Source organism: Cydia pomonella, chromosome 14 (assembly GCF_033807575.1).
Source record: "Cydia pomonella isolate Wapato2018A chromosome 14, ilCydPomo1, whole genome shotgun sequence".
NCBI classification, from domain to species: Eukaryota; Metazoa; Arthropoda; class Insecta; order Lepidoptera; family Tortricidae; genus Cydia; species Cydia pomonella.
In genome coordinates this window covers 522,768-548,975 of record NC_084716.1, presented here as the reverse complement: position 1 = coordinate 548,975, position 26,208 = coordinate 522,768, and the positions used below count along the sequence as shown (strand labels likewise).

Below are 26,208 nucleotides of genomic sequence, written 5' to 3'. Positions count from 1 at the left end.
CCAGCGAGAGCTTTAATATTGAGGTAGATCGAAAACACGAACGTATTTATGAGTTTCTTATTAGAATACCAAAGTACTACGTTGCATTGCACAAATTGCAAAACACAATCTGGTTATATTTTTAAGTCCGCAAATGGAAATTCTGTGCAGCCACTTTGTAATTGCTTTTCTGTTTCAGAATGTTAAACAATACAATAAAAACACATAAGTCAGCTGTTATGACTATGAGTTACATCTCAGAGGCAGTATGACAATCAACAATAGTACTCGATCGGCACTGCTCGGTTGACCCGAATGTTCCCGGTGACGGCGCACGCGCGGGCAGCGGGCGTAAACAACAACATTACGATACATTTGCATTGCTTATTTCATGCTTATCAAACAGGTCGCAATTCGGTCAATAGTGTCAATACCGGCTGTGATTGGCTATAAATAGAAGGCGTTATATATCTTCAAAGATATGCACTTGAGGACGATTGTGCCCTCTATTGCAAGATAAGTACTTGTACTAGTAGGGCTTCTTAGTAATAACATTACGTTACATTTTATGTTCATGCTTATCAAACAGGTCGCAAATCGGTCAATACCGGTTGAGATTAACTATAGATAGAACTATAGTGACAACATCCTCCATTTCTACCTGTGGAAACTTGTAATTGGCTTACTGTTTTTATTTCGAAACCTATTTTGTTACATTAGCTGTAAGTTTTCCCAAGAAATAAAATAAATATTTTTATAAATAAATATTACGTTACGTTACATTTGCATAGCTTATCATATAGGTCGCAATTCGGACAATACCGGCTGAGTATGATAATAAATATTAGCTAAAATAGGTTATATCCTAGTATACCAAAGAAGCTTTTTAAATGCACTTGAGATCTAATTATAAGTTAAGTAAGTACATATTTGTAGCGATAATTTTACAAATATTAAGGGCTTCGTGTGTTACAACGATCTGTGTTTTTAACAGTCACAAATTTAACATGTAATGGTAGGTCTGCAAATATGCACCTCAGTTGCATGTTGTGTCAGTTGTATGTACATAAGTACCAACAAAGTAAGCCTACTCCTTAACGAAGGAAGGCAAGCTATTAAGAGGCAACAGGAGTGGTCATTTCTCCATACAAACGTACTCGACTGTTTCCTCCGTGATTTTTGAAGCTAGACCAATGATTTTTTCAACACAGATTATTATTATTAATATCTGTGTCGGACTGTTTTGCTTTTTTTGATATTTTTGTTTCTTATGGCACTATTGCATTTCAAATATTCGCAAAAACGGCCAAATATACTAGGCGGCAAAGAGAAGCATGTTCTTCAAAACGGACATCAATTAGTCTTAAAAGCAAAACAGTCCGACACAGATAATTTAATTACCATTTAGATCTCGAAATTACGAAAGATTGTTTTTTGAGATTTTTACGCGGGATTTTTCACCTAAACTGGCGTTGACCTTATCGCACTAGTTTTAGCCGCTTCCGTTAGCGAGACTGATATATTCAGCTAAAATATTTAAATCTAAGTTCCCGTATACTCTTAAACGTTATCAATTTACATGCAGACTCGTAAATGTGCAGCCTGCAAGCTGACCTTTTCGTAAAACATGTTTTTTAATTCCAATATCTAGTAACTTACTGACCTTAATCTTCATTTACTGTAGTAGTTTAATTTAGTAAAAGTGCATTATTAATTGTAAATATTGCAAGCGGCTGCAGTTGCGACCGAGCTGGCTAACGGGATCCGCACTTCATATTCAAATTGAGTTTATACATAATAAATAATAAGTGGCATAGTATGTGCAGTACAATTCCAAGAGGGAGCGATTCAATGATGTTCAGTCGAGTCGTGTTTGAGAGTAAAATTATAGAAACTGCAAACAAAAGTACCTACTTACGTGTACGTTAAGTTCAATATCTACAATATTTCACAGTCAACGGCAGATCCTTGATCAATAGAGTATCTTTATAAACGTACTTTAACCAAAAACTACCGTTTTCTCTAATTCGTGATGGCTAAAAGTTATCTTCCAATAAATAAATAAATATTATAGGACATTCTCATCACACGAATAAATGCCCTTAACAGGATTTGAACCCGGGACCATCGTCGTCGTAGGCTGGGTCATTACCCACTAGGCCAGACACGTCACAATTCCAATTCCGTCGTTCCAATTGGTGAGGGAACAGTGGCTTGCTAGAAAATAGCCGGGCACAGTGGCTCAGGCTCCCGAACATACTAACGATGAATAAATAGCCACTGTACTCAGCAATTTTCTACCGAGCCACTGCTCCCTCCTTTATTTATATTATTTGTTTTTTTGATACTGATACTTGGGGTAACTCCAGCCAGCAGATGCTGCAGCAAGGACTAGGAAGGGGAGACTACAAGGGAGAGGCGATGTTGATACAAAATAGCACTGTAAGCTCGCATGACTGCTGATTCAACCTAAGAGGCAGCGAGTCGGTGGATTATGTCATATTGTTTGTTTTTTTAGTAATTATTGCAAGTGTCAAAAATCGCTCCCACCCCTCCTGCGACCCACACTAATGTATGCACGCCGCGCCGTCTGCGCGCGCGCCGCAAGCCTAAAATAGAACCATTATAATTACTTGACCCATGACTCAACTCAAGGCCCATTTACTTGCACATTCTGACAGTTACAGTAATACTACTATCCGCAAACCAAAATTATGACCGATCTCATATTATCATCTCTTTCACTCCTGCTACGACTACGCAAGAGTGAATGAGAAGTTTTATAGACGTCGTCCGTTTGATTTGCGGATAGTATAACAGCGATCTTGACTTACCACTGGTGCACCTTATGTCATTGCAATAAGGTTTACGAATTGACAATAAACAGTGTGGACGATGGTATAGTCAGTGTCAATTGTAGTGGATTAAGCAACGCTCCAAAAGTATTTGCCGCCCTGGAATACTTTCCCAAATAGGGATATATCTCATATATCTGTAAAGTTTGCGTTCAAAAGTATCTACCACAGTCTAATCGTTCTACATATGGTCATCCATTTCTAGCTTTTTTGACCACTCCTCCCTCCTTGTCATACTTGATAACATTTTGCAAAACAAAATTCGTTGAAAACAAAATTGCCAAAAATGTGACGTCACACTAGGGGGAGGGGTTTGCTAAATGTGACCATGTGTGACAAGGAGGGGGGAGGGGTCAAAAAACCTAGAAAATCGTGTGATTTAATTAATGGATGACCCCTTAGGTATTATTATTGTAATAAAAAAATATTTTTAATAAAATAAATCTTAGTAATTCTATAGCTCAAAACCAATTAGGAAAGAAAATTACACGATTAAAACGATTATAATTCCAAAAATATAAATACATTGTCGGTTACTGATGAAGTTAAAGTGACGTCACAAAGTTTGTGACTCCCCCCTCCCCCTTGTCACAACATGTCACATTTTTAACCCCCCTCCCCCTGCCCCTAAATGTATGACGTAAATAATAGAAGTTCTTGCTGACTGTACTAAAGTTTCTATTTGACCTCGGCAGTTATGTGGACGCTTTTCCGACCGTGACAGTGCTGATGATGAAAATGATGATGTCGTGAACAGTTATATATGAGAATGAGAGGAAAAATGACCTATTGACGGGTCGTTCGAGATATATTTCCATCGTGAGATTGTATGAAATGCCTTATCTTTCGATAGTTTCGATCGAATTAATAGAAATACAAGAGTACATACTATGTTTTCAAGAAGTCACTTAAAATGGTTTTACTGAAAGGCTGGTATTATTAATATCGGCGACATATTTCAAAACCATATTTCTCTTTATTAATCTGATATTGTGCTGTTTACCTGTATATTTATAAGCAAGTATACATTTTCTGATAATTTTCCAGTTCGCTCTGACTTTATTAATCGATAATAATTATGTTTTGACCCGATTATTGCATATATTTTGCCACACCCCTAGGGGTTCATTTTGTACAATTGTTTATTCATGGATGCAAATAAATAAATGAAATGAAATATATCGTTGTCGCTTTCAGTACGAATAAAACGATAGAGAACTATAATTTAACTCCATGTATATTTATCGAAAATCAATTTTATTTCTATCATTGGCCTTTTTTTATACGTAATAAAAGAAACAGCCCGGATATTCATAATGATTAGGCCAATATTTCCAACATTTCCAAGAATTAATTCAGATAAAGTGTTCAGGGGTAAAAAGTGATGCCGAATGAGTCTGGATAGAATCGGGGAAAATTTAGAAACAAAATCGACATCACATTTCATCGATATTTTATTTCGACTCATCGTCAAAAAATATCATAGATAGGTGCAAAGTGTTTTAGAACTTCTGGAGGATACAATCCATATTTTTTAGTCAAATTAATTACTTGCTCGTATTTATGGACGTTGACTCCTAAATTTAGATTAAGGTCAAACACATGATTCACCATGTATCACCGAATATTGACCCCGCAGTTACACAACAATGATTCAATCAACAACAGACGAGTCTGTTTACATCTGCGTATCGCGTGTGATGTGGCCGTATGCTTATTACTGAGCGCATCTATCGTTGACACAGTTAACTGAGCATTTGTATACCTTATTGCAATGATGTAAGGTATAATATTGATCAGCTTAGTTGTACCATAATTTCCTCGAATCGACTCGTCCGACATACGCGCGATTTCTCAGCGAGAATTCAAGTCTCACGAGTTGAAAGATAATATGTGGTGAGTGCAGTATGTTGCTTGGAAAGAGATTTTATCGATTTTCTTGCTAATCCCCACTTTTTTTTCAAAATGATCCTAGTTTTCAGTTACTAATAGTCATCTATCCAGTCCCTCTCATCCCTTACCAAGAGTTGGACACTGACATATTCGCTAGCGAATGCGTAAACTAACTGACATTGCATCTCCCTCGTACTGTGATTGGTGCAAGCAAGATGACGACCGGTTTGGCCTAGTGGGTAGTGACCCTGCCTACGAAGCTGATGGTCCCGGGTTCAAATCCTGGTAAGGGCATTTGTTCGTGTGATGAGCATGGATATTTGTTCCTGAGTCATGGGCTCATGGGTGTTTTCTATGTATTTAAGTATTTATAAATATTTATATATTATATATATCGTTGTCTAAGTACTCTCAACACAAGCCTTATTGAGCTTACTGTGGGACTTAGTCAATTTGTGTAATAATGTCCTATAAATATTTATTATTTATTTATTAAGATGCACTGCGTTTGAGTTAACGCATTCGCTATCAAATATGTCAGTGTAAAACTCGTGGTAAGGGTACTTATCACTTATCATATTGATCTCAAAGACTTTTTTTTTTTTTTTTTTTTAATAGAAGTTCTTGCTGACTGTACTAAAGTTTCTATTTGACTTATCAATCTTAATCAAAAAGGTAAACTTGAAACCTTTAAGTTGGAGTTATCTCAGGCGTAAGCCTTTATTTTATTCTTTTACCTTTCCATTGTCAATCTACTGAATATTCTTACTGTACCTAAACGTGTTCTTACAAGAAAACCAAATTAAATCTCGTTTCCCCATCACAAAACACAAATTGCCTCTGACAGAGACATGAGGACATTATGTCGTGACAGACGTCCCAGCAAACACGAGATAAAACAATTTGTGTGTCAGCTGCACTTATGGCTTTCGATGGGTATGAAGCTTCGAGGGGACTTTCCCCAGTTTCATCTTAGTGAAATCTAGGATCCATTTAATGGAGGGTAGTCATGTTTGATTTCATGGATAAAGTTTAAAAATGTTGACAAAAATGTAACATAACCAGAGTACAAAAAGTTTTTTTGCCGAAAATGACATTTTAGATAGGTACAAGCTTTTATCGCTGACTACACTTTTCTGAGGCAACTACTGCTCATCGAAAAATGTTGCGTAGTTTTATCACAGAGTTCCTAAGGTCACCTTCTGTGTTTATATTAGTTTGGTCCGATTCTAAAATTCTGAACTTAACCTCTCCTATTAACACTGTTGTGTCTTGTTTCGACTTTACGTTAGGCCTTTCGGTTTACGCCCACTTTACACGGTCATTTTTACGCCTTTTCCGATGATGCAAATAGTAGGCTAAATCAAAACAGCTGCGTTGAGCATTACTTCAATTAGCAAATATATTCGTCAGAATGAGGGCTAAGGCTGATGAGTCAGGCGTGAGTCCCTCGCAGTGGGCGAGTGTCAATGAGTTGCAGTTTGCAGTCAATGCAAATAGGTGCTTAAGCTACCCGTACACTTTACACGTTATGTGAAGTGTTTAATGTGTATATAGGAATAGCATTGCAAGAAGATTACAACAAAGCTCACATACAAACAGCCAGCGTCTTCTTCTTTTCATCCTGTTACTCTCTGCTGGGATGGAGGGCTCGAATCATATTCTTCCACTGACTCCGGTCCTGGGCAGTTTGGGTAACCTCCTTTCAGCCCATCCCCAATACACCCAGCTCTAGCACCACAGAACGGCGCTAAGAAAATTTAGGGCGAGCTTGTTTCCGTTTTCCAGGCATCTTCCAGGTCAGGGCCACATTGGATAGGTAGGTGTCAGGTTTCTTGAGGATATGCCCAATCCAATGCCATTTCCGCATCTGAATCTCCTTGTGTACTTACGGGTGCTTTTCGTGTTATTCTCCATAAGTGAGCGTTTTTGATCTATAGTTAGGCCAAAAGACACGCAGGATTTGCCTTAAGCATTTGCTTACAAATACACACAACACCCACCCACACACAACACCCAGCCAGCGTACATTTCAATTTATAAATCTTACATCTATACTTTTGTACCTACCTATGTAACATGTCGTAGTTTGAGACCGGTATGTCTGGTATATGAGAGAAGCATTTAAAAAATATTTTAGAATTGGCACCCTTCGCCCGGGTTAATAAATGCAAGGTCTGTTCCAATAACCACACCAATTGACCTACCTACACAGATAGGCACGTTACGGTTTACCGTTCTTCCTGAAACGTTAGTTTATGGTTAGCTTTAGGCTGCGCGTGCGACTGGTGAACAAACACTCGTAAATCAGAGTGCGGCGTCGCAGCTCCGAGCTGAATCAGCGACCAATTATCTAGGGCTTTGAAAGCTACTGCCTTATTACGCTCATGGGTAACAAGTTAAGGGATTGAATCGCGTAAGGAAGACAGTTATGACAGCACACTATCTAACACTAAAAGTTTTGATTTTTTTTATCGGTTCTACTGTTAGAAGAGGGTGATAATATAAAAACTTTTGTCCATGTACCTCGATTTTTTGACAAAAGTATCGCCTGTAAACTACTTTTAGAAGTCTTCTTGTTTGTGTGCTTCAAGTAAATTAGAATCCTCTAGAACCACTAGATAATGCCTGGTTGACCAAATAATATATCCACACAAGTCTTCTCATGATCTACGTATATAACGAAAGTCGCCTGGTAATGTAAAGTTCTTCCAGTATATATTTGTTCTCATGGCCGTCCATGGAATCCTCAACGATCTGCTTGTTTATCTAAATTAACAAATGTTTGTATTCGAGCTACCTATTTCTCTCGTCCCCGCCCTGCGCTGCGCGTGGGCAGTGAGGTGACGGATCTAGCGCCTGCGCCCTTGCCCTCTCTTGTTAAGGTGTGTCCAGCCTGGCCAAGACAAACGTTTATAGAAAACGGCAATCGAAAACACATAATAAGTAATAGTATTTCATACAGAATGAACACGCTCTACCCCATCCTGAATGGAATTACCTGACTGCGAAACGATAGATTGCCAAAAATGAGATACTTGCGTGCATAGCAGCAGCAGACGCCACAACGAACCCACGCTGTTGTATCGCCGAAATCACTCGTTTTAGAATTGTACGGCTTACAGAATACATCTTAAATACACCTTTAGCTCCATAAATATAGGGGTAGAGATGTCTGAGATTAAATAATTTTAGCTTTAATTTTTTAGATTGCGCGTTTAGAGCGCAACTCTTAAAGCGAGCTTTAAGCGCGCAATCAAAAGCATTATTCTGCATTCGCGCAATTTGGACACACCTTTAGTCACTTCAGAAACAACTTCGAGACCACCGCGTATAAACCCATGCCAGGTTTAAGACATCTAAATCAACTCAACCAGACACTCAACGTGATATATTGTGATTAGTTTTCTAAGTTGTATTTTACTCTATTGAAGCTTCGCTATTGTAACTGTAGGTAACTAACAGCCCAATTCGAACGTACACTGACCTCAGAATGATATTTGAATCATGTTATTTATAGTTATCGAGCATCTCGCCCGCGACAGTACATGTACGGGCGTAATAGTTTTTTAAAATTACTTTTATAGTTGTCATCTCTTTTGAATAATTTTTCTCACTGCACCCACATTCGAGAATTTCTGTTTTTCCCTATGGTTGACTGGTAGAGAATGCCTTAAGGCATTAAGTCCGTCATTTGTACTTATTTTTATTGTGCAATAAAGTTTAAAATAACATAAATAAATAAGTACGAGCGAAATATAAGATAACTGAATGACGTCAGTAACATGTCATTCTGATATATTATAAGTGTAATGTTCGAATTGGCCTGTAATAGCATGTATTTCAAGCACATCTAATAAGTTATGTACGTTTTAAGATGGACAGCTAGTTATTTACGATTGTAGTTACGCTTGTCACCTCTTGGTCGACCGCTACCATTTTAGGTACAAGGGCAATATATGTTGAGATTATACAGATATTGAAATTCAAGTTTTGTTTAGCTGTTGATAAATAATTGTCAGTTTTATTTACTCTTGTATAAAAACCATTATATGCTAAAATCAATTAAATACATGCGATTGTTAAATAAAATAAAATAAAATAATCATTTATCAAAGAATTAAATTTCCATATTATATTAGTAACTTATTAATATACTAAACCTATATTAATAACTGTGTTAAGTAACTAAAATGTATACGGAAATTTAATTAAGACGTTGAACAATGACAAAAGGCAAATCCCTGTTTTTCGAAAGCTGTTTTTCCAGGAACTTTCTGCCTTTCACAGCTAAACTGTGGAATGAATTGTCGCCTGCGGTATTTCCGGACCGATACGACCTTCAAACCTTCAAGAAAAGAGCGTACTCCCATCTTAAAGGCCGGCAACGCACTTACAACCCCTCTGGTGTTGCAGGTGTCCATGGGCGGCGGTAATCGCTTACCATCAGGTGATCCGTCTGCTCGTTTGCCTCCTTTACCATAAAAAAAAAGCTTCATCACATCATCATAATATCTCTGTAAAAGCAGTAAGTGCAGGAGAGACGATGTTTTATTTACATTATCCATACTATGTAGTATACAACGATATAAATCATTATGTTGTTCATGTGAGGTAAGAGAAACTTGGTACTTACACTACATGTGTTTTTCTTACCCCGTCTCACCTTACTTTAATTATTGCAGTGTCGCTCGGTTTTTTTTGCTAAACTAGGCCAGACTAAAACATTCGATATGTACCGTACGTGTCAAGAAAATCACATTAAGCCTTTTAACTCGATTATGTACATTCAATTGATTATTCACACGGTTACTGAACAAAAACACAAACGTTAACATAATTAAAACGGCAAAACGCCGTACTTATTTAAAATTACACGCAAACTCCGATTATGTTAAACTTCGATTGTTTTGCAATATAGGATTAACATAATGTTAGTATGTTACAGATTAACGCTACTTTGGACGAAATACCAGATTATGTACAACGCATTGCGTGAAATTATGCAACTAAGCTAATTTTTTGGTTTATGACAAAATATGGCAGTGCTGATCGTATCATGAGTAAGACAATCAATGGAGTATACAAATGCAGAAAAAGACCTCTTACCTACATACTATGACTATTAACCGGACCTTATAGGAATTATACCGCATTCGAGAATTCAACAGATGTTGCTCAAAGTCTAAGCAATGTTCTTACAAAAACTTTCCGAAAAGCTGAAAATGATCTTGATAATGTAATCTCATAAAAAAATAAAGAATTGAAAATTGGTTTCCCATGAAAAATGCTAACTGGCCTTCAACGCATGCATGTGAAACTGCGTCAAAATATCGGGAGCGCAAAAACAATATAAAAGATAATCACGGTTCAAATCCCGGTCGATTTAAGTCTAGTGAAACTAACCGCGAATCATTGAAAACTGTTAATGCTATCTGGGTCAAACACATTTTAGAAAAAGGTCACTTCTGAGGACAATACAATAAAAGTTTACGACGCTGGTACATACACATTTCGTTTTTCTTATTTCTGTCTCAAGTGCTGAAAAAGTGCCGCGTAAAAATTTGCATGAGGTTCCCTTAACTTAGCGATATCTACAGGAAAGACGCAAACGAGTTTGCTAAAAAACGTCCCACCTTAGAAACTTTCAGTCGGCACGTTACCCTCGATTGTATGTCTAGAAGAAAGACGATTAATTGCGACCTGTGTCCACATTTTTCTTTGATTAGTTTCAGAGGCCCCGGATAAAAAACTACGACTCGTATGCGCTTGATTGATAGCCGGCGACAAACTTTTTACGCACGCTCGCCGGACAATGTGGTCACGATAAAAACATGTTTGCCGGCGTGCGCGTGGGCACCGCAAAAACACGACCGATATGGCGTGATTATACAATACAAGGAGGTGTGATACTACATTAGATCGCATTATAACTAATACTTGCTGTTAAACACGGGTTAGTTTCCATATATTTTAAGTTCCCGATATTTTAATCATATCATGCCATCTCCTCAGAGTAACTGACGTGCGCAATTTTAATTGAGGTCTACCGACATCGACACACCATAATAGCGAGCCCCTCTTCTGGTTTGGCTTATTGTTATGCACGATGCGGTGTACAAATATATTGTAATATAAGGTGAACAAATATACGAAGAAAATTCGGAGTGTACTTTTAACAGTAGTCATAATCATAACTTAAACTTTAAATAGTAGTTGTACGATCGTGTTAGCTTTAGATCGTATATTAGATCGCATGGTTACTGGATATATTGGCACTAGGGGGCAGCTGACCATGGCAGCATAAAAACGCTAGAAAATACTGGAGATCACGGCAACTAACGGATTGATTCGCTAGAGAGAACCTGGAATCTAAATGGGTCATCGAAGTAAGAATAGAGTCAGTTTATAGTTTTCTACGCGTTCTTATTGCTTATGTAAAGATTTCAAGTTAAGCACTTGTAGGAAAATAAGATAAATGTTTTATACCGTAAAATGGGGTGAGTAGGGACAAAACTGACATTCAAACCTCAATAAAACTTTATTTTTGCATGTGGCTGATTTTTATACACAATAAATGTTCCGGTAGTTTGAATTTTAGTTTTTTTTTATGATGTTGTGTAGTTCCATTTCAAAACTTTAAAGATAAATACGAAATAGTAGGAAATCCCAGTTCACCCCGTAGTAGGGGGACCCCATTGAAAACTGTTGGATCGACACTTTGGAATTATGAACATTATAATAGCTTGATTTGTTATTAGAATATATAATTTACGTAGCAGTAGCCTGTAGAAACCAACTCACTCCTCTGTCATCTCTCCTTTAATAACCTAAATGCCCTACTCACTCCATTTTACGGTAATTATTTTTAACTATCTAGTATGTTTTTTACCGTATGGTTACAGCGAAAATGTCTGAATAAACTTGAACGTTTAAATGAATCAGGACGATGATTTTAACGTATACCGAACAACTTAAATCACTCACGAACATAGAAGTAGAATTTATATCCTGAAGACATTCAATTTATTTAAAAAAACAAACGTTTTTTTTAAATAAATTGTACCACAAGGGTCAAAAGTTTTAGTCTTGTGTTCTTATTGATCTTCTTGCAATGGGAACAGCTGATGCACCTGAGAGTAAAGGATCTTCTCCGGATAATACTTAGTCTTCATAGTCTGTAGAACAGTCTACAGGCTAGTACTCACCGACGGTCTTGTTGATCCAGTCCGCCAAATCTTCCTGCAGTGGGAACAGCTGACGGGCCTGCGAGTAAAGTATCTTCTCGCGGTAGTAGTCTTCGTCTTCTGCGCTGGGAGTTTGAGCTGCTAAAGCGCAGTCTGCTCGCTCGTAGCTGCTGCTCTTTCTTCTGTTCACCACCACCTAAATAGTAATTATATTAAAAAAGTAATTTAAAACATATGTGCCTAAGATATTGCGGCTCTAAAAGGCTTTATTATTTCACTCTAGGATACAGATTCGATGTGAGTATTGCTCTAAACTTGTTCGACATGGTTAAGTTTGACGAAAATACGAAACATTCATTTAAAATGCCGTACTTAAATGAAATGATCCAAAAACTTATCATAAGTACATTGAATATGTATATACCTAAATATTTCGTTAAAAAGGAATGTAATAAATATCTACAATTATTTGTAGCTAAGAAATGAAATGTTGTCACTTTTGAACCATATTTCAATGACGCGAAAGTTTAAAATTACAATGGATATTTCCATTTCGTGACCGTACCTACTTACGTTTTACAAATAAATAACTGCCGCGTTCATAGTCATTTCATTAACAATTTAACGTTCATTTGTCAACATCACGTTATCTTTGTTTGACAAGCGAGCGCCGAGAAGATTGTTCTTTAATGAACTCTGACTGCGATAGTACAGATTTACTTACTTAATTAAATTGAAATAGAACAGAACGATTTTTACAATCTCAAAACTTCTTGCCTTCGTATACTAATCCTAATAATTTATATACACGAGTAGAAACAAATTTGTCTTCTAGCCACATCTTTCCTGATGTTAATAGTTAAGCTTTGCTAACTCGTGCATTAAATTGATGTTTTTATTGCACTGATTTATATATTAACCCCTTTTCCAAGCATAGTACACTTTACCGAACACATACGTCTGATACGTCCCAATAAAATTTCAACCTTAGCAATAAGATTCAAGGTTCAAATTAAATTGGATTTTCGGGAAATTTTACTTGTCTTCAAATGAATCATGAAAGCTGAATTAATTAGAAATTGGAATAGGTATATTTGAATATTTGGGAAAACTTTATAGATTGTTTGGGCCTGGAGAAGGGTTAAGAAGTCGTGAATGCTGATTACGAGTTTTACCTAAAATTGGGCTTCAATTTAAAAGCCCTTGCCTTTATTTAAATCCTTAATTTTTTGTAAAACTCCTATATGTAAATTAGGCCTTTATAGTCGTAAGTGTTTTATTATACTTAAAGAAAGTGGACCGTTTAGGACTCTCAAGAGCTTGATGTGATCAAATCGGTGAGCAGCTAGTCGTCTTTAGATCTACAGAGAGAGATGACGAGTACTAGATGACGTTACAGATGAAGTCATTACAAACCTCTCCATGTTCCACGCTTCGCGTCTCTTTTCCGCCCTGAGTGTTAACATACTCAAAAGCATTAGAGCGCTCAAAAGCATTGAAGATGCGGTCAAAAGTGCCGCTGAGCGGGCGGTCAAACGTCTTCGGGTCCACGGAAGGGGAAGAGGGACCCCAGGACGCGCGGCTGCCGATGGCCGTCGGCCCGCAACGGTAGTATGCCATTGCCTCCCTTTTCTGAAATAAAAGAAAGAAGACTTAGAAAATTGTTCATAGAAGATAACTGTACTGTAAAGTACCCAATCATACTGAGCCATCGTTGGAATCATAAGGTGTGTCAAGATCTAGCGAATGCGCCGTGAATGCGCACGCATGTTTGCTGTAAATATATTGCGTTCTTTATGCGGGCCTTGCCTGAGTTGCGCTATCTAGGAGCCCAATCAGAAGAAAAGCCGTGCAAAACAATCTACGTAATCCATTTGCTCTTGTCAATGTCAAAAACAGGTGACTAACAAAGGCACATTATATACTCGGTGGAAAAATATGGGACTTTTAGTTTTATAGAAAACACGTTTCTATTCATATCTTCAGCTGTTAACATGGCATGTTTAACCATAATACACTGTTTTCAAAGACGCTACGTAAATCACCTGAGGATGTTTGTAATGAGCTGAACGTCTGAGCACGTCATTAAATAAACAACGAAACACGTAACACACTATTGTACCAGTCTCCGTTGTTGCCATACGTGTAATGAAAAACCATAAATAAGAGCCAGGCGAATTTAAATCTTATGCGAATGTGACAAGAACCAGCTTATCTTCATACGCGGATGCCTCAGCCACTGATCGGTTTTTGCCACATGACATAACCTTTAATGACTTGTTAATGGCAGTCGTTGTTCCATATACATCCGCTTGAATGGTCGATCATTCGTGTAAACTTCGGCAGAAACACATTAGCATTCGGACAGGGGAGTCATTGTTCAAATCCGCGCTAATGGAACAGATATGACGACTTGACGAGACCGAGGCCATAATTAAACAACAAAGGAACCGATCTTTTTTACGCGGTACTGATCTTTTTAACAATGGCAGGTTCTTATTAGTATAGACGTAGGTTTCGATTTCGGCGAAGCAGTCTATGCTCTTAAATTCACACTTCTCCAAATATTTAAATTAAAAAAACACGTTCTTTTGGTCTGTAAGCAGGTAGAGATATACAGTAATAAGTACCTCTAACTCTTAGGCCTTCGTGCACCTTACGAGAAGCAGTCAGCGATTTGAAAACATTGCTGGTTTTCATGGAGGGAGGTTAAAGTAGCATTACCTCGACTTTCACGCAAAATAGGCACAATGGCTATCGCTTTGCAGAAAATGCCCAGGACAACTAAACTTGAAACGGCATAAACACCAATTTAATAAATAAAGTTTAACTCTTTCGCATCTAAAGGACTTAGCAGACCTACCGTCCGTCACAGCTATTTCGGTAGTGCACGAATGCGATGCGGTATATTGATTCCTCGAATCCCATTCATAGTTAACTTTACGAGAGTAAAAGCGGATGGATTGCAGTATTTGCAGTCACCGCATTGCAGACGAAATTAATTGGATTTCAATTGGTTTAACTATTCAAATTTGTTTTGAGATAGCTTATACAGCTAAGTAGGGTCCTACTGTTTGACGGATGTACAGCGAGCTGCAAAAGAGCATCACTTTATGAATAAATTCCATTTACAGCTACCTACATACACTTATAAGGTATCACTAGATTCGTCTCATTTGTGGAAGTTACGATATACATATTAAGATTGCTTGTTAACCAATTCAGCGCTAATCACGAAACGTTGTCGTTTTGCCTCTACGACGCATTTTAGCTCTCCTCTAACCTAACCGCAGTCGGGTTTTTTAATTTCTTTAATACGACTGTGTGTTTAGTACATTTATTGCAACACACTTACATAAAAAAAGGTTTCCATCTTTTATAGAAACTTAGCAGCAGTCAAGCAGTTTTGGAGCAACAAATGTTTAATCTCATTACATCACTACATTTGACCACTCATCATATTTTTAAAACTCGAAAAAATCGATACAAGCGCATAGTTACTACCCACTTATCGATCTAAAAAGTCGCCGTGTACACTAAGAATACAAAAGAGATTCATCCGTCTTAGGAGGATTCCTAACATCGACTTTTACTTAACTCACCCCCATAAATCCTTATGCAAAACGGCGCCCATGTTCGCACAGAGCCTGGTCAATTATCAAGCCTTTGCGGCTCCAAAACGGGCTTATCGCCTGTCTTCCAGCGCGTGATCAGCTAATCTACTACATTAAAACCACTTACCAAAGTCTCAAGAATAAGCCATCATAAAAAAGGGCTTGGATTACGCATAGAAGTTATAGGATCTGGGAGTCACGTTACACTGGAGGTCTTGACGGTGCGCGCTGGCCGGGCCTTGAACCCCGCCTTACATGCGCGCGCATTATGCCTGTGAGTGTGCTAAATCCAAGACAATGGCTTCAATGCGCGTAATGAAGATCACGGCTGCGCTTTTGTATTTATTTTAGTCACTGAAAACAGTTGCTGTTTCGCAATTCAAAATAAACTTTTTCATTCCCTTTGACTGGCAGAAATACCGTTACTACATCAGCAACTATTTGTTTATCTATTGGAGATGAATAGGTAAATGTGTTTTCGTCAATTTTATTCGTGAGGCAGGCGTATCTTTTTCAAAAACAGGATCTGGATGATGCGATCTTTAGCTTAGCCAAGATGCCGATCGCTTCCGCTGCTTAGCGAACGAAACGGCAATGTCGCTGTCACATTAATATGGAAGAGTGATAGAGAGAGATGACCGTATCGTTCTGAGTGAGTTTTTCATGGCATGGCTTTTTTAAAATATAATAATGTCAATAATTTAGCCCTTAGTTCCTTAAATAGGGTTAAGTTCGTGCGTCGCCGATTGTCCACTGCGGCGTGCGAGCGGCGCGCGTGCACGGCGGTATAATCGTACATCGTCGTGCTCATGCGACTCGGGCGAGTAACAAACTGATTGTCCTGATCGACAATGACTACGTGATCATGTTGACCTGTTCATACATTTCATAATGTTGTTTGGGGAAGTCATTTGACGATGCAGACAAAGCTCGTTTGTGTTTTCAGGCCTGTTTAGTTAAGGTTTCGTAAAACGTTTGTTTTGTCATGTGGCAATGAAATACTTAACTCTATTTCTTTATTAAGTAGTAAAAAGTATTGTTTTTATATGTATAGAACACCTGGGTAGTCATAAATCATTTATTTCGTACACTTACAATAGTAATATTAAAAGAAACTTAGAGCTTGACACAACGATTACCACGACATGGGCTCGCCTCAGCACAATGCTGACCCGAAAGTCAGCGCTGATCTTGTGGCCACCATTTGTGGGCCACGATCGCAGGTTTAGTTAATATATCGGCAATAATAAATGACAAATGAGTTTGAAATCAAATAAACAATTTCCTATAGTAATTGGAATCACAGATTGCTTATCTAAGTTTATGAGGCACGAAGCGACCGAGACGGCATCGGTACCGAAACGCGGAAAACTTATAAAATCGATCCAAACCAATTTAGGACAATATTTTGCATATCATCGTTATTTGGCATTGCGATTACAACCCTATTTCAATAGCGATACAGTTGGGTATTCCTAATTCATACCTGATGGCAGATGGCACGCAATGCTTACGGGCACTTTTCCTAGAGACGAGGCGAAGGGAAATACGACTATAGGTACGAATATTAAATTCGCATTGGGACCCGTGAAAAGATTGAAACCAACGAAGCATACCTACTTATAAAATATTCGGAAACTTGTTTTTAGGGACGAATAGTTAAATTATTTGTTTTATAAGTATTTTTGTCATTCTTCGCCACTTATATCGACGTTGACGATAGACTGGATGCCTATTAACGTTCCTATCAATTAAACGAAAACTAAATCGTACTTAACCACAGACTGGTTTTATCCCAAAATAATGCACAGGAACCCCTATTTCCACACCTCGACATCTAAACTGCCTAATAACTATTTGGATGTCGACTTGGGGAAATTGCTCAGAACAACTAATTCCTTTGATTGGAAAATTGAACCATTAGCGACTTGCGAATTATTTTGTAAGGGGATAATTAACATTAATTTCAAAATAGACTCATACTTTCCATATACTCATCGGAAGTAGTAATGTGCAAGTTGCAGAACTTAGAGAAACATTCTCAAATTTTCCGAGTATTTCTGGAAACGTTGATGAGAAAATTCTCTTAGAGCATTCCCCCCATTCAGAGTAATAATCTTTATTACTCAATGTGCTTAACTGCTGAGGACTGTTTCATTAAATATTTGTGATAGAAATCGAAACTAACTGTAAGAATATTTGGCAATAAACGTGCAGAAAAAGATACCGAGAACATTTCATGGGAACTTTGCAATTTTTGGAAATTGTTAATAGGAAGTCAACGGAAATAGTTCTCATTCATTGACAACATTTCCATTCAGAACGGGCGTTATCTCCAGCCGCAGATAAATAGCCGCGTCAGCAGTGTGATAAACGATAAGTTACGTAAGACAGGTAAGACAAGCTCAGGCCTTCGCTGTCGTCGCTCAACTTGACCCGGCTCCGACGGACTATTTGCATAACTCGGGCCGGTGAGGGCAGGTGGCTTTACATCGACACAATTACTGTATTGTCTTAAAGTAGATCAGCCCTCGGTCTGATATAGGTCGGTATCGGTCTGACTATTTATGTACCAAGTTGTGGATTATAGTCAGTCCATCCAACGACACTTCTGACAAAACTCGGGCTAATCGTGTCACGTCCACGTCTTATTGGCAGTAATGGTCGTTTGATTAACTCCATTAAGATGAATGTTGCGCGGATCCCCGGCTGCTCCAGCGCTGGGATCACGACGAGTGCGTTGCTCCCTTATTCTGAGGGCTACCACTATTCTTTAAATATTGTGGCTGTAAAAATCTAGTCTATAGTCTATGCTTAAATTTAATAGCTTTTAAACGTGTAGTACCAGGAGTCAGAAACTGAAGTCAGAGACTAAAAAAGACAAATGAAGAGTGTTCGTAGGAAAGCCAAATCCTTTTCAAATATAAATAAAGCGCAATGTCTATAAATAGTAAGTACCTAAGCGGAAATCAGATCCTATAAAAGGCTTTCCACGGTATAACTGCTAACTTGTTAATTAGGTAGATAATACGAATATTATTGTATTGGTTTTTAACAGACATTCACATAAATAGGTAGACTCGAAAGCTCTGTTCAAAAAGTGTCATAAAAGAAAATTATAAATAAAATATACCAAATATTAAAATTAAGTACTTATTGGGAAAGAAATTGAACCAGACTGCACAGTCCTGGTGTCGGTGCGGGGGCAAGTCTCCATAATAGTTAAGAAACTCCCACGAGCCTCAAACCCCGCGGCCCATTCGCGTTCCTTAATGAATTTTTGGCGTAAGTCTCAAATTAAACCAGACTGCAGTGCACAACCCTGACGTCGGCGGGGACAAGTCTCCATAATTGGAAACCTGGCGAGCCCCAAACCCGCGGCCCATTCGCGTTCCTTACTTAATTCTTGGCTAAACTCTCAAATCACTGCTTTACTACTCATACTACATGTACAATGTACATGTAGTACGGACGTCACGGAGTTTTTGCAGTACTTAATATTTACTTCAAACTGTTACCGTAATAAGTAACTGTTCTTTGTAATTATAAAAAGTCAAGTATATGTAGTTACCAGAACCCTAAAGTATGTGTACCTACGTATTATTTTAGTTGCATTGTACACGTTGCAACTTGAGTACGTATACGTATGTAGGCTTTTAATAATTGCACAACAGAAAAATATTGTTAAAATACATTGAATTTGAGTGTCAGCTATTTTAAAACAAAACAGTATAACAAACTGTTTTTAAATAGGTAACCCGAATTGGAAATATAGATATAAAAGTTTTTGTAAAATTGCATTTTCAAAATTGAGTGTTGGCAGGAAATAATGATGAAGTCGGTTAGAAACAACAACAGCGGTCACATTCAAATGTTTTAATCAAAAGAATGAGTTCAAACGTGATCGCGGCGGATCGGTGTCACGGAGCACGGTGGCGGTTAGTTGGCAGGTCTATTCACAAATCGTTCTATGCTCGACTACATCGTTTTCTTCAGGTCGTAACGTCGTTGGCAAATTATCATACGGCGCGCCTGATTGTAAGTGGTTACCGTAACTTACGGAATCATGTTACATGTACGTCGCGCTTTATTAACCCGCATAGTTATTTTTTGAAGAACCCTATACTGTAATTCCTCGAGAAAAGCTCCGTAACAAGTTCATTTCCTCAGCCGATAGCAATCGTGAATCCACTGTGTAGGTACCTAATGGGTGACCACTTAGATCCCAGGGTATGAGGATGAAGGGCCTGCCGAACGGTGAGCGTTACAGTGGTAGAAGTCAGCCGCTGCCGTGCTGGGCATTCACAACAACCTCATACAAGAGGTAGACGTAAACACACATAATAAACCTTGTTACGACATCTACATTAAACGAATTGAGTCCATTCAAAGAAAGTTTTTAAAATTCCTTCATTTCAAAACTAAAACTACAGACTTGTGTTATCGTGATAGGTGCGTAAGACACCATTTTCTTCCCCTAGATTTGAGAAGAAAAATCACTGACTTAGTCTACTTAACTAAAATCTTAAACGGATCTGTTGATAGCCCGGAACTGGTTATGAATATTAGTTTTCGTATCCCCAGACCTTCTTCTAGACACTACCGACCTTTGTCACTTCCACCGACCAAAACCAACTATCGTCAAAATTCATACTTTGTCCGAGCTCCGAGGTCAATGAATGAACTGTGTCATAGCAACGATCAACTGGATTTACATCTAATGAAACCTGCTACAATTAAAAACCTCATGGCATCTAGTTTCTTTGCTCCCCTGCCTGCAGAAGATTAGCATAGGTTTAATTTTAATTTATTGATTTAAATAAGAAGCAAATTACTTCTTTCTTTTTCTCATAGCATGTTTTGGCGTTTGTAAAGTCTTTAATTTTGTGCTAACCTGTAATATGACTACCTTTGTATCCTGTCTGTGGAAACCTGTAATTGGCTTCCCTGATACATATTTATGTTAACCTAGTTTTAGTTTATTAAGCTGTTGGTTTTCCGAATAAAATAAAATAAAATAAAATAAAATAAAATAAAATAAAATAAAATAAGTAAAATTGCATACTAGAATAAAGTACAATTTCAATATCATAGTTTTGCTTTATGCTTTGTGAAAAGCGACAAAGAAGCGGTCGCGGGTCCGGTACCGCACAACCCCGCTCCTAGCCGCAACATGCTAACTCTTAGCCCGCAACATATTCACTTTCCGTCCGTCAGCTCAGGTTGCACCTATCATATTTGTGGTCGATTTGGCAAGAGGAAATGAGATCGATTACTGATACGTTCTAAACCGGTCAACTGTGAACTTTTAATGACTAAAGGAGACTAGTAACGTTTTAGTGTAATGTATCACGTTATACCTAGGGTATAAAGGTGCGTTCACATCTAGCGAATGCACCGCGAGTGCGCACCCGTTTTTGCTTTAGATTGTACAGGTAGCAACATCGATGTCGACATTTGAGGCAGTACTGAAGTCTGTAGTAATGTCGACTTTGAGGCAGTACTGGAGCCTGCAGTAATGTCGACATTTGAGGCAGTACTGCAACCTGCAGTAATGTCGACATTTGTGGCAGTACTGAAGTCTGTAGTCATGTCGACTTTGAGGCAGTACTGCAGCCTGCAGTATAATGTCGACATTTGAGGCAGTACTGCAACCTGCAGTATAATGTCGACATTTGAGGCAGTAAATGTCGTGTTCGCGCTGCAATACTGCTTCAGTAATGCTGGTGTAGTCTAAATCCAAAAAGGCCGCTTCAAGCGATCTACATACAAGCAAATTACGAGTACGTTACTCAATCGCCGGCGTTATGTCGCAGGAAATCGAAACAGATTCAATTGCTACGACGAATGTTTACTCGTAGTTTATGTCCTTTGCATAGGCAATGTCTTGGAATAGGTAATGTCTTTGAATAGGCAATGTCTTTGAATAGGCAATGTCTTTGAATGGGCAATTGCTCTCGTTGCATTATGATGGGATGTTCATTCTGATGGAGATTAGACTTCGGTATCAGTATAGAGGATACTAGTAGGATCGATTTTTAATGTATTGGTGTTTTTTTCCCAAACCTAATCGCAACTTGTCCCAAAAATCCTCTGATGTGCGAAAAACAACTATACTTTTTCGTTACTCGGATGACGCGGATTTTTTCACGACATGGGATGAAATTGCGCTTCCCTAAGATATTGTTCAGAATAAGACTATCGATCTAATTTTTTTTTGAATTCTAACAAAAAAACAATTATTGACCCACTGCGCACACTTCATTTAAATAACTCATTAAATTATTTGTGACTTGTGTAATCCGTGTAAAACATAAAGCGGGTTGCTTGTTAAATAAAATTGCAATATTTGCATGTAAAATGTAGGGCCCTTCACCAGTCCTTTGTATTTGTCTCAGTGTCACCGACAATCGGCATTTAGCTGACAGACTCACATGCATACAAAGTGCACATTAGGTACAGACCGGTTTGCGGTTCGCCCGTAAATCATTATTGCATATGTGGAGTTTTAATCTTAACATGCACATCGCTCCGTCGATTTTACGCTCACATCAAACGTATTGATTAGAGTAGGGGTCTGAATCTGGATTTAAATGTTTTTTTTTTTAAATCGCGTGCATTTTATAAATGGTTTTGATTTATTATTTGCAACACTAGCTACTGTCCCCGTCTTCGTCTGCGTAGAATAATGATGATGATTGATAATCACCATCCTGTGAAACCTGAAACGAAGGCCTGAAACGATCTCCATGCCAAATGTCATCTACACCGGTTCAGCGGTTTAAGCGAGCGAAGAAATAACAGTCACACAGAAAGAGTTACTATCGCGTTTATATTAGGCTGGGATTTGCTAGTTTTCGATTGTGGCAAGACAAATCGTCGCTGTGCGATAAGTGGTACTCGTAAACGAAGATGATAATAAATTAAAACCGATCAGTATACCAGCACTTTTTATAAAATAGGTTGCATTTTATAATGTCAATCAATTATCGTACGAACTGCAAAAATAAAACGAACCATAATGTATAGCTGACTTAAAGAGAAGCTAAATAGAGAATACCCACTAACTAAAGCGGCATTACAACTATAAAAATCTCATTTTGATGTGACATTACTTTTTGAGTGCTTCACGCCCGTACCAAACAACAAAATATAAAATTTAAGCTGATATAAATTTAATGCAAGTAATATAAGATCAAGATCATATTATGAAAGTTCCAATGCCGCTCCTAAGTTTCCTCTCTAATCTCCTGCGCATGTTTTAAAGCTATCAATAACTACGAACATTACTCGGGCTCGAACCTAAGCTCATCGGCTCGAGTCTCGAACCAATGGGCTGACTGAGCGATGGATCACCACACTAATAGTTGCACAGGATTATCAGAGTCCTGTGCCCGCCTAAACTCCTAATTTTTGAGCTTTTCTGACATACCACAAGGTTCCAATGCCGCTCCTAAGTTCCTGTACTAATTTTATGCGCATATTTTAAAGCCATCAATAACAACGAATATTACTCAGACTCGACTTAAAGCTCATCGACTCGAGTCTCTATATCAATGAGCTGACTGAGCGATGGATCACCACACTAATGGATTTTGGGTTACCAGATAGGTACAAATACAAAGTTCCACCAAAATTAATCACATTTGAGCTTTGCTGACATTCGATCATTCACACCTCCCCAGAAAGCGCTATAACCAGCCGGTCGTATTTAGGCGGTCGTTTATACTCTCAAAAATTACCTAAATCTCTTTCCATGTTTCGTTTATTTCTCAAGAATTAATAACGTTTCGATATTCTATTCACAATCCTCCAAATAATCCCAGCTAATAATTGAAGTAAAAAAATAGTCTGGTAAGGTAACCCTAGCTCCTAGCTGCATTAAACTTTTAACCGTCGAATACACATTACGTAACTTACACGATGTAAACCTTATAGCAATGAAGCAAAAACCTTATGGTCATAAGTGTTTCCCCCAAACTTAATATGAACCGGCCGAAGACTAACCACATGTCGTTTTACAAACAAAAACATTCTTGAAATAGTCACAAAAAGTTCTGGATACCGTTCACGTCTTCATGTAAACATACAAGTTTCAAAAGCATAAGGGCCTATTACACTTCATAACGCAGTTAAATCGAGCCCTCTTTCTATTCATCTCTTCATTATATTAGATTACATAGACATACAGAGCGGCTAACGCTTTACAAAAATCGAATCATTATCCATCCCTTTCACTCTCTAGTTTTGAAAGAAAGGAGTAAAAGGAGCCGAATGCTATTGAACTTGAAAGTGCGGGCTGTGCCTTACGCGCATGACATAAGAGCGAGGGCGACGCGCGCGCACAATAGGGCGCTGAGTGGCGCAAGCAATAAGCGGAGGCGATTTCAAAAAAATGAGAATTATCTTTACACCAAGTGTACTTAAGCTGTTCGTAAAACTTCGTAAACATCTGGTGTTTCACTTCAGCATTCACTTGCGTAACTATTATTGCAATAAGTAGTGTTGTTTTTTGTGTCTCATCCATCACTCATGCTAGCATATTGTTTTGCACGTTCAAAAATATTGCACTAGAGTAGTAAGCGTTTAGAAACTGCGGAATACATCTATTTCACGCCCAGCCCTAGCGATTGTAGAAACAATATCACCTAATAAGGTGTGACGGTTTTAGCCCCATCTTCAAAACAATTTCAGAACTAGTGCAGTTTTTATTTATTTGAATACTGCCGGTAGTTTTGAACCTCATAAACCTATACCAAATATATCTTTTCATGTTTTTATTAACAAAATGTATAGAGATTTATTTTTATTTTTATGTTATTTAACTATTCAACTACGTCCACATCGTACATATATATTTATTACACTTCTCCATTATATTAGTCATAAAGCACTTTTCTTGATTTAATATGATATGATAACTATATTAATGTAGTGGGGAAATGAAAATGATAAAAAAAAACCCACAATGTTTTGAAATTTTAATTCCCGCTTACGACCGTGCCATGCGCCACACGCCGGAAGCCCCCTCCCCGCGCTCGCGTTCATTGATGGATGCGCCGCACTGCTCAATGGACTGCGCAAGCGCTTATCCACACGCTTTGCTTGTCCATACATACATATTATACATACAATATACATGTGGTAGAGCTAATATCGGGTGAAATTCTCGGCTCAGCCTGGTGGTGACAATGTTTACCTGATATTAGATTTAGATGAACTATGTCCCACTGTCGGAGTTTCTTCTACATATATAATGCTTAAGTACGTATATTACCAAATATTCACTACTCCATCTCAAATACTCATGTTCTTACTGCTCTACAAATAAGCACCTGTCAAATATTTTAGCACGGTTTGTTGCGCAACATATTTGCAGGGACACAATTCACTCAATTCAGCAATCGAAAACTGACGTATCCTATGGATACCTCTATAAACCTATTCATACTTGGAGTTTTATTTGATGATGATGAGAACCACAATAACGGAATTTTAGAAAATTCATAAAGGATCGGAGTTGCAGTTGTAGGTGACAACCAAAAGTCCTCAAACCATCTTAATAAAACTACAAGTGTGTCTACTAAAAGACCACACAAAACAACGAATAGTCTATAGTTGGCGATAAAAAGACTGCGCAGACGACAATATTTGTACACTCTTGAGAGAACTGTAAAAAACAACAGCTCTAATCTCTTTACGAGTACCAGGCAAACAGAACTCAGGACAGCGTGAGGCTGCCACAATGTTTGCCTTCCTGCAAACCTCTTCAAACGTCAATTGCTAGTCACGCAGACGCCTACGGCCCCACTAAACTCATATGTGTGTGTGTTTACAATATCCGTAACGAGAAAATAGGCTTCAAGGCTCCCAGGGCATGAATACACGGAGCTGATTAGGTACCGTATTTCCCTCATTGTCTTCGGAAGGGGAGGGACTTAATGTGATGTGACCGCTCCTCCTCTCTGGGTGTTAGTTACCATAAAAGACAATATTTTTACGCAATTTGATGTACATTAACCAAAGCTACACCTATATCCCTTCGGAGACTACATTCGTATGGAGAAGCGGTCGTCCACATCCTCAAATCAAAGAATCGCTGTCGCTAAAAACAAACGACGAGAGTTTACAATGGAATTTATATCGACAAGTTACAATAAAGATAAAAGAGAAAAGGTTGGGTTTCGTGACATCTCAATTTTTGCAAAAGGTTATTGTAGCTGTTTTGTTTTTGCATTTTGCTTGCGCGATGTTACCTCGACATCATTTTTGAATAAAGGTTTATGTAGTTCATGATGGTATCATGTCACGCTCACGACAGACATGGTTCTGGATGCAGTGAGAATAGCTATGTATCTATTTGCAAATACGGTGAGTTGGTCTTGAGTGTAATGTAACCTCTATTTGATGTGACATACCTACGTTCCAAATTGAATGACAAACTCGTTAGTTTTACTAGATATAACGATGTGATCAAGTAAGTTGCACTGTAAGTTGGTTTTTCACTTACTGAAATATACCTAACAATTATAAATTTCTGGTATCTGTGCATCTATTTATTAGGGTCAATAGAAATCACTTTTCGCACGCGCCGCGAACTAGTATTTTTTTTGTTGCATACCATTTTCCAAAGAAAGTGTGGAAACGTACGACAAATTTCATTTTTACCCATGTGGTACC

The 26,208-nt window shown here is 38.1% G+C and overlaps 1 protein-coding gene across 1 annotated transcript in view; it reads right to left on the bottom strand.

Annotated features, from left to right (window-relative positions):
• The window catches only part of LOC133524690 (GAS2-like protein 3), a 135,352-nt gene that overhangs the window by 18,264 nt on the left and 90,880 nt on the right, over positions 1-26,208 (bottom strand). The window contains 2 exon segments of the mRNA XM_061860814.1: positions 11,936-12,110; positions 13,331-13,546. Of these exon segments, the coding sequence (XP_061716798.1) occupies positions 11,936-12,110; positions 13,331-13,534 (379 nt within the window). The 5' untranslated portion in view covers positions 13,535-13,546.